The following is a 9,013-nucleotide window of genomic DNA, read 5'->3' as shown; positions in this document are numbered from 1 at the left end:
ATCCACCCATATCTGCTCTCTCCATATGCTTTTCCAAATTATTGTTTCCTGAATAAATAACAAATGGTAGCAAGCCAAGATCAGTTTCACCAGCAGTAGCCTGGTCAGCAAGCTGCTCTTTTCTAAACACAGGAAGAGCTGATCTTTACTATCATGACTGCATAGGACTGCATATTTCATCATTTATATCATTATCATTACAGTTTCTAATAGATTATCATTGTGTTTCCTCCAGACGCTGCAGATCTCGAGCAGAGTTGGGGTGTCGGACCTGCTCAACTGCATTAAGTCGAGGTCTAGGCTACTTATGCAAATCAGGGGCATCCAGCGCGACTCGCCGCCTCAGGAACCCCCCCCACCCTACTTTCGTAATATAAGAGTCCAATTAGGTGCAGCCAGGAAGGGTTTCCTGTCTCAGGGAAGGAGAGCACCTGTTAATCACCTCTGGCAGGCCTATCCCAAAGCTCTGCTGCGGTTTGGGACGCGAGGGGTCGCGCCGCTTCCCAGCACCGGAAGCTTGATAGGCCTGCCGCTAGATGTCACGATAGATGATTGACAGGTGCTCTACTTCCCTGAAACACAACAGGAAACACTGGCTGCACCTGATTGGACGGACACTTTCACTAGTTGTCTAATTTTGCATATTGATGAGCCTTAAAGGGGCGAGCATGTACAAACTGACTGAAACCAAAAGCATCAAGAAGTGCCAGAGAGGCTTTACTTAATTAATATTGAAATCACCAATAATTAAAATCTCATCAGACATCCTATTACTCAGACATCTGAGTAACAAGGTCTGAGATAAAATCTCTAGACCTTGTTACTCTTCTAAAAATTGGGAATAAGGACCAGGTGGTCTATAGAGAACCACAAGGTGGGATGATCTGAGTCTGTTGATCTGGACAGTCTGCTGTTTCACATCTGTCCAGCTGTTGATGAGTCTATAAACTGGTTTTATAACTGACAGTAATCAGACATGAAGATGTTTATGATTCAGTCATTAATGTCCAAAAACAGTTATAGCAGAGTCTGTTCTTCTTAATGAGACTGATAATAATAATGATAATAATATATCTGACGCTGTCAACAGATGTTATTCTGTTAATTCAGTTATTGTTAAATATATTGTAAGGTAAATATTGACCCTCCTTGTTCGTTATGGAATGAAAGCGGTCTGTGATTTAGTATTTCACTTGATTTAGCCTATTTGTACTTTTTAAAAACGTGTATTATTATCTCCAGCATGTTGTTGGTATGGTAATCTGCATTTTGTAAATAAAGTTAAACAATAAACTGACATCAGCTCAGCCTTATAAAAAAACATTTCTTTATTTCAGTCAGTTCACAGTTTATATCGAGTCTGTTTCTCTGCGTCCAGCAGGTGGCGGTAATCAGCTGATCATCCAAACACCTGTAATGATATAGAAGAAGAAGAAGAAGCTGTGGTCTCGCGATACTTCATTCATCGTCAGTTTGTTTCCTTTGTGAAGCTGAGAACAACTAACCTCCCGTTTTTTAAGCCGGTTTGTTAGCTTAGCATCAGCACAACATCCGTCCACGGATCGATATAAGAGTGCGTCCAGACCGTCAGTCACCTTTCCGTTACAGTTACAGGTAAGAAACATATGACGCCTGTTAGCAGCGTTAGCTCCCGCTGTTAGCCTCACACAGCGCCGTTAGCCGCTTAGCCTCTTTGTGTGACCACGGTGCTAACATGTGGCTAACGTTAGCTGGTTTTTAGTTCAGTATTATCACATTTTTCATCATCTCAGACGCAGGTAACACACCAGCGCTCACCTGCCCACCTGAGTCAGCAGGGTTTAGACTGAATGCCCGCAGAATCAGGCTTTGTTCCGGATCAGTCCCGGTTTCAGTGTCCGCGGGAAACGTTTCGGAAGCGCCTGCTCTTTTACCAGAAACGTGTTTGATGCAGTTAGTAGTTGTTTAAAGACACTTTTGTGTTTTACAGTCGTAAATGTTTGCAGCTGATTCAGATGCTAACAGATGTTTTGTGTCTGAACTGAAACTGTAGCTGATTGATCAGCACGGAATCATTTTTATTGGGGTCATGTGACCACTTTTATTTTACGTGGTGGATCCTCTTGTCTTTTTCAACTGCTCTGACATCTGTTTGGAAATATTTTCACAAAACAGGTGATTTCTGTGAGAGTTTTCAGTTGTGCTTGAACGGTGTCGTCTGTCACCCACAGCGCACTTAAGCTGCACGCCCCGTCCTCATTTATTTACATTTATTTATTTGGCAGAAGCTTTTGTCCAAACATTCCGAAATTACAATGTAGGAGGGAAAATCTGCTGCCTGTGGCTTTTATTTTGACAGGCGGGTTGATCTGACAGGAAGAGGCGGAGACAGGTGACCTTTGCACTTGTTGTTTTCCTTCAGAATGAGGTCACTCTGTACACCTGCTGAGATCTGATCTGAGATCAGTCAGGTCACCTCCAAGTCTGTCTGACTGATCCGATCAGGTTCTCATTAGAACTTGTTCTGAGTTTATTCATCCAGGTACAGATCGCATGTTAATTCCATGTGGAGGTGGGTTAGTCCCAACTGATCACTGCTGATCACCGATCAATAATCAGGTCAGTAACATGAAGCTGGTTTCTTTCAGACGCAGTGAACCGCTTGAGTCATCTCCATGGCACTAAGACGAGGACACATCAGGTACCTGAAGGTGAGTCGATCAATAATTTCCTGATCAGATCAATAACTGATCAGACACATTGAGTAACGACTCCTCTGAATCTGTAGCACACCTGACAGGTGAAACACCTGATCGGTGCCACTCTGGACAGGTATTGTGAGGGCACACATCAGCTGGTTTAGGTACTATATATATATATTAGTATAACACACGACCCCTCCCGCACCTGTGGAGACCCCTCCTGTAGGTGTGTGTTGTATAGTGTACATTATTGTGTATAACGTGTGTGTGTGTGTGTGTGTGCGCTTTCAGGTGTGTGAGGTTCAGACGTCTCAGAGTGATGTCAGAGACGGTCAGCATGCTGCCAAAGGAGCTGCTGGAAAGGTGACCGCTGCCCTTTGATTGGCTGAATCAACTATCGTATACGTTATATTAGTGTTTGCTTGAGTCCATGAGTGTTGCATTGTGGGAGCTGCAGGTGTGTTGATGTCGTAATAAAGGTGGGCGTGTGTGTGTGTGTGTGTGTGATCTCAGGAGCTGTATGATAACGGATACAGCGAGCAGATGATGGAGGACGACGACTCCAGAACCAACCTGATCGTGAACTACCTGCCGCAGAGCATGAGTCAGGACGAGCTGCGGAGTCTGTTCAGCAGCGTCGGCGACGTCGAGTCCGCCAAGCTCATCAGGGACAAAGTGGCAGGTAACTCCCTCCGCAGTACTACTGCAGTACTGCAGCTGACACTGCCGAGTACTTGTACTGCAACACCAAACCTGCACCGCAGCAGAACATGAACGCTCAGAGCTACGACCGCTTCGAGCGGTACGTTCATGAGTACTACTGCAGTACTACTGAGCAGACACTCTAGTATTGTAGTACTATTGTGTCTGCTTAGTGCTAATGCTTCTGAGGCTAGTTCATAGAAATACCACAGTACTACTGAGGTATATTAAGTATAAAGCTGTAAAGCTTTGGTTCTGATACATTGTACTACAGTACTAATACTGCGAGAGAAAATGACTTAGTAAACAGAAGTTTACTTTGTAGTAGTAATCCTAGCTGCAGTAGCTGTAGTTCTGTTATAGCTGCAGTATTTGTATTATCAGTAGTAGTACTAGCTGTAATACTACCTGCAGTATTTCCTGTGTACTTTCTCCAGCAGCTGTTTTATTTCAGAAGTTTTTTTAAAAATGTTTTCGGGTGTTTTTTTTTGTTTTGTTTTTTTAAACTGACGATCGGCTGATTTTTATTTATTTTTTGTTTTTAATACAATCTAATGTTTTTCTGTGATTTTTGTCTGAACTGAATATTTTTATTTTCCTCACTGTTGTAATATTTTATTATTTTTCACACCAGGTTTAATGGCTACAGTCTGAGTGTTTAACAGGTATTTGATGGTAATTGATTAAATCGGGGTTTGGCAATATGGATCAATATTCTGTCAGTCAGTTTTATAATTGTGACATCGTTACACGTCATGATACAGTAAACAGATTTAATTTTTCATGTCTGATGGAACAATCCTTTAAATCAAACTTTAGATGAATTATGAATTAAATATTATATAAATATGTCCTGCTGACACAAATATAATAGAAATAAACATATTGCCCAACCCGAGATGAACCGTTTGTTTTTAATATTTTAACCGAATTTAATAAGGATGTACATATGTTTCAAATGCTGTTTTCACCTGTTTTATTTTATTTTTCAGGCTTTGAAAATGTCTGTAAAGTTTAATAATGAATGTACGAAGATCTTGAACCTTTTTGTTCTGAACAAGTTGAGAAAACTGACGAATGTTACACATTCAGTTTTTGCACTGGATTTTTCGTCAGAGTGAGCGCTCCTGTCAGTGTTTAAGTTCCCTTCTCCTGGTGAGAGCGCCACTAAGTGGCCAATATATATATTATATCTTATATATTTTATGTATATTAGACAAATCTAAAAAACGTTCGAACCATTCGAATATCTATTTTTGCGCATTATGTCCATAAGATGGCAAACCAATAGCGTACTTAGCTCGCATACAACTTCATCTCGAGGTTCCACAATCCGAATCTCAGTGAGACTCCGGGTCTGGTTTTTAATTAAGTTCTTTTAATGTATTAAACCTCTTAAAGCCACCGGCTGCTTAGATCGCACATACAAATATACACGTCTAAACTTTTATTAATTATCGTTAGACCGGTAAGATTCTCCACATTTTAATCGTTTGGTTCATTTACAGAAACCACGAGCACCAGAGTATAATGCATTCAGATTTCCCGGCCTGGTGAACAGCAGAGATGAAACAAAGTGTTGCCTCCCAGCGTTTCCTTTGAACGTGTGTCCATTCCTCGATTGTTTACGTTCCTTTAGTCCGTCAGGGTCGCCGATCAGAAGAGTCTAAACGGTTTTCCATCAGAATGAATCCAGGTTGAAATAACTACGGTAGCCTTCTGCGTTCATCCCGTCAGGTGTTCTGCCGGTGAAGCTTCACGCCGTTTCCAAACGGGCCTTTTAGATCACTCGCAGGGGAACTGACTCTCTGCGGCCGAGCTGGGCTGCGAGCTCTCCGCCGTCGTTACGCCGGCTGTTGTTGAATAGTTTGCTCGGTTCAGCCTCCTGCCCGCCGTGCGTCGCACTGAACGCACGAGGCAGACAGCCGCGGCAGTGATGCTTTTTTTTTAAAATCACGATCGAATATACATTTTCAATCGAATGTCTGATTTTTATTTACTTCATTTTTTTTTTTCACAATTCGATTATATAATTTAATTTAGAATATTTGTTGACGCCGTGTGTGTGTGTGTGTGTGTGTGTGTGTGTGCATGTGTGTGGGCGTGCGTGTGTGTGTGTGTGCATGTGTGTGTGTGTGTGTGTGCATGTGTGTGGGCGTGCGTGTGTGTGTGTGTGTGGGCGTGCGTGCGTGTGTGTATAGATATAAGTTCACCTGAGAACAGATTCAGACTGTCACTCTGCAGTTAAAAGTGATGTCTGTCGCTGCTGTGCTCTGATTGGTCACTCTTCTGTTGGCGGCGTTGAACAGCTGGTCATTCGGACGAAACATTCGGTGTTTCAGAAACTGAAGGAGTCGTGAGTTTTCTGGGTTTGTTCAGAAGAATTTAATGTTGACACTTCAAACACTGTCCGAAGAGTTTTGTGCTGTCGATTTTATTGTCTGTACTCAGTTTGTGAATATCCAGAATGTGTGGCGGCTGTAACACAGACAGTTTTGTTATTTTATTTTGTTGTTTTCCTTTGTGTTTCTCTAGGCCACAGTTTAGGTTACGGCTTTGTTAACTTTGTTAACCCTAATGATGCAGAGAGGGCTATCAGTACCCTCAATGGCCTGAGGCTACAGTCTAAAACTATCAAGGTAATGTGCAAAAGGTGCTCTTTGATTTTCCTGTCTCAACTGATAGATGTGTTATGTTCCCTGGACAGTAGAGGGCGCTCTCTCCTGCAAACTGTCTTACGGATGAAGGTATTTTTAAAACTCTGCTGTCGTGTTGTTTCTGTTTTTCTGACTCGGTAAATTATTCTCGGCCTGTTTTTAATATCGACACACGTTGACACCGAATCTGTGAATTTCTTCAGTTCAGTGTGACAGTGTGCCGAACTTTTATTTTCATAAATTTATGCTTTTATTTTGACAAAAATGCCTAATGATCTGAGCCTGTTTGGATGCTTTTATTTTGTCTTTTTGTTTATATTTTATTTGGGACAAATCTGGATAACTGGTTGGTTGTTTTTTTGTTTTTGTTTTTTTTTAACATTGAATATTTAAACACAAAGACTGGATGTAACTGTACTTTATTTTGTTCAGTGTGGATTTTCTTTATTTATTTGAATTCTCTGGTTGTGATGACGACGGACTGAGACATTTCCTGTTTCCTCCCTGCAGGTGTCTTTTGCGCGTCCGAGTTCGGACATGATCAAAGATGCGAATCTGTACATCAGCGGGCTGCCGAGAACGCTGAGTCAGCAGGACCTGGAGGACATGTTCACTCGCTATGGACACATCATCAACTCCAGAGTGCTGGTGGACCAGGCCTCCGGTAACGTACATGCTCAGTAATCACAGTCATGTGACCGCTCGCAGCCCTTCGGTCCTGACACACCTCCTCTTTAATCTTACTGGCTGTCTAGGTCTGTCACGGGGCGTGGCCTTCATCCGGTTTGATAAGAGGGCAGAGGCCGAAGACGCCGTCAAACACCTGAACGGGCACACGCCCCCGGGCAGCTCGGAGCCAATCACAGTCAAGTTCGCCGCCAACCCGAATCAGGCCAGGAACTCTCAGATGATGTCACAGATGTACCACGGCCAATCGCGGCGCTTTGGGGGACCCGTCCATCACCAGGCCCAGAGGTTCAGGTACGCTCACGTGTTGTAGTCCAGTGGCAGAACAACAATACACTTGAAACCAGAATATTAGAATTATTATTACATTATTGGTGCGCTTCATTCAGTAATAATGGTCACAGTAATTAGATTACTGAGATGCTGCTGTCTGATTGGCTGCTCACTAACTTTCATCTTTAACAATAGGTTTTGTTGACTTGTACTTCCTGTTTCGTTCCAGGTTTTCTCCAATGAGCGTCGACCACATGAGCAGCGGGGGCGGAGTCTCGGGGAACTCGTCCACCGGTTGGTGCATCTTCATCTACAATCTGGGTCAGGACGCAGACGAGGCCATCCTGTGGCAGATGTTCGGGCCATTTGGCGCCGTCGTCAACGTGAAAGTGATCCGAGATTTCAACACCAACAAGTGCAAAGGCTTCGGTTTCGTCACCATGACGAACTACGAGGAGGCCGCCATGGCGATCCACAGCCTGAACGGGTACCGACTGGGAGACAAAGTCCTGCAGGTGTCATTCAAGACCAGCAAGGGACACAAGTAGAGAGGGAGGGGAGGAAGAAGAGGGGAGAGTCTTGACTTTCTTTCCATGTATCAGTCAGTTGAGCCGAACAGAGAGTTTTCAGCAGTTGCGTTTGTGTTAATGTGAGTTTATTTTTTTCTCCCAGCATGCCTGGTTTCTTTCAGGCTGTATGACATCACTAGTCGCTGTAAAAAGTTTGAACGTTGTTTCTCTGAATGTTTAAATATTGATTCAAGATGGCGGACTCTGACCTGCAGGATGATTGACAGCTGACTGTGAGAGCGGTTACCAATGTATCCTCAGTTCCTAACACGCTGAAACGTCAGCAGCAGTTTGAAAGCCAGATGTGAATCCAAACAGCTGCAGATGTTTCAAAGAGGAAACTACAAACTGTTTCCAACCTGCAGAGTTTCATACTGAAAACATCTGGAGTCAGGTCAGTGTAACATAGTTAACAGGAGAAACTGTAAGTCTGCTGTTTGACTTCCTGATTTAGATCTGTTTTCTCTTTTTTTGTGATGCATTCGGTCAGTTTTTCTTTGTTTAGAAATACAGAGTTTCTCCTGCAGACATCCCGTTCAACAGGAAGCAGCTGGTAGCCATTACAATATATTAAATATATGATTATTAAAGGTTCATCTTAGATTCAAATGATATAAAAAGTCGTTCATGTAGAAAAATCTTCTGAGCTGTTGAGCTGCTGATAGGTGATCAGGTGATGCACAGCTCTCTGGGCCAATAAGCACACAGGAGGCAGGGCTCCAGGTCACAGTCTGAGTTTCTGAAGGAACAAACAGATTTTATTTCATATTTTTACAAATGGCTTCCAGGTAAAACAAAAAACAAACCCACCTGACATAATGAAACCCTTTTATGTGTACTGATCCTTTTTTCACTTTGGTATTTTCATTTGTATTTTGTTTTTGAATTGCAGCTTCACTGTGATGAACTGTTTATTCAGTAATAAAATCTGTTTATTGAAAACTTTTCTGTGATGAATTTTTTCCTCAAGTCTTTCAGAGTTTCCTGAGAAATATTTACAATGCACATGAAACCTTTTTCCCCTTAAAGAAATGTCTTATTTTCTGTTGGAGACACTTTGTCTTCCTGACAAGCGATGAGTTCACTGACGTAATGCAACACCAAGCATTGTCATGTTGCAATGCAACATATATTTATTGTTTATGTATTTATTAGTGAAAATACAGGCAGAGCACAATTGTTCTGTATTTAACCCTAACCCAACAAAACTGATTAAAACAAAACACAAACAACAAAATAGTAATGCTCAAAAAATTCATACAATGCACCCTACTGTATAATAACAATAACAGCACAAAAAGACAAGCAACCAGACCAAACCCCTGCATTTGGTTTGGTTCTTTGCACTTAGTATTAACCACAGAGTAATAAAAACTATTAATAATCGGTTTGAAAGTATGTTAGTATGAAAAATAAAATTAGGTCCAGATGAACATAAAGCTGT

The 9,013-nt window shown here is 42.1% G+C and overlaps 1 protein-coding gene across 2 annotated transcripts; it reads left to right on the top strand.

The window, feature by feature from the left end:
- The first annotated feature begins 1,435 nt into the window (after window positions 1–1,435).
- LOC122877734 (ELAV-like protein 1) lies at window positions 1,436–8,511 on the top strand. Of its 2 annotated transcripts, XM_044199676.1 has the most exons (8): window positions 1,436–1,614; window positions 2,628–2,690; window positions 2,973–3,044; window positions 3,195–3,363; window positions 5,919–6,022; window positions 6,551–6,704; window positions 6,796–7,021; window positions 7,230–8,511. In XM_044199676.1, the coding sequence occupies exons 2-8, from the start codon at window positions 2,655–2,657 to the stop codon at window positions 7,546–7,548; spliced, it is 1,080 nt and encodes a 359-aa protein (XP_044055611.1). In that variant the 5' UTR covers window positions 1,436–1,614; window positions 2,628–2,654; the 3' UTR covers window positions 7,549–8,511. The 2 variants fall into 2 exon arrangements, with proteins under 2 accessions (XP_044055611.1, XP_044055612.1); XM_044199677.1 differs by lacking the exons at window positions 1,436–1,614; window positions 2,628–2,690; window positions 2,973–3,044; window positions 5,919–6,022 and having other exon boundaries at window positions 3,227–3,363.
- The last annotated feature ends 502 nt before the right edge of the window (window positions 8,512–9,013 follow it).

Source organism: Siniperca chuatsi, linkage group LG6 (assembly GCF_020085105.1).
Source record: "Siniperca chuatsi isolate FFG_IHB_CAS linkage group LG6, ASM2008510v1, whole genome shotgun sequence".
In the NCBI taxonomy this organism is placed as follows: Eukaryota; Metazoa; Chordata; class Actinopteri; order Centrarchiformes; family Sinipercidae; genus Siniperca; species Siniperca chuatsi.
This window is presented reverse-complemented; position numbering and strand designations above follow the sequence as displayed.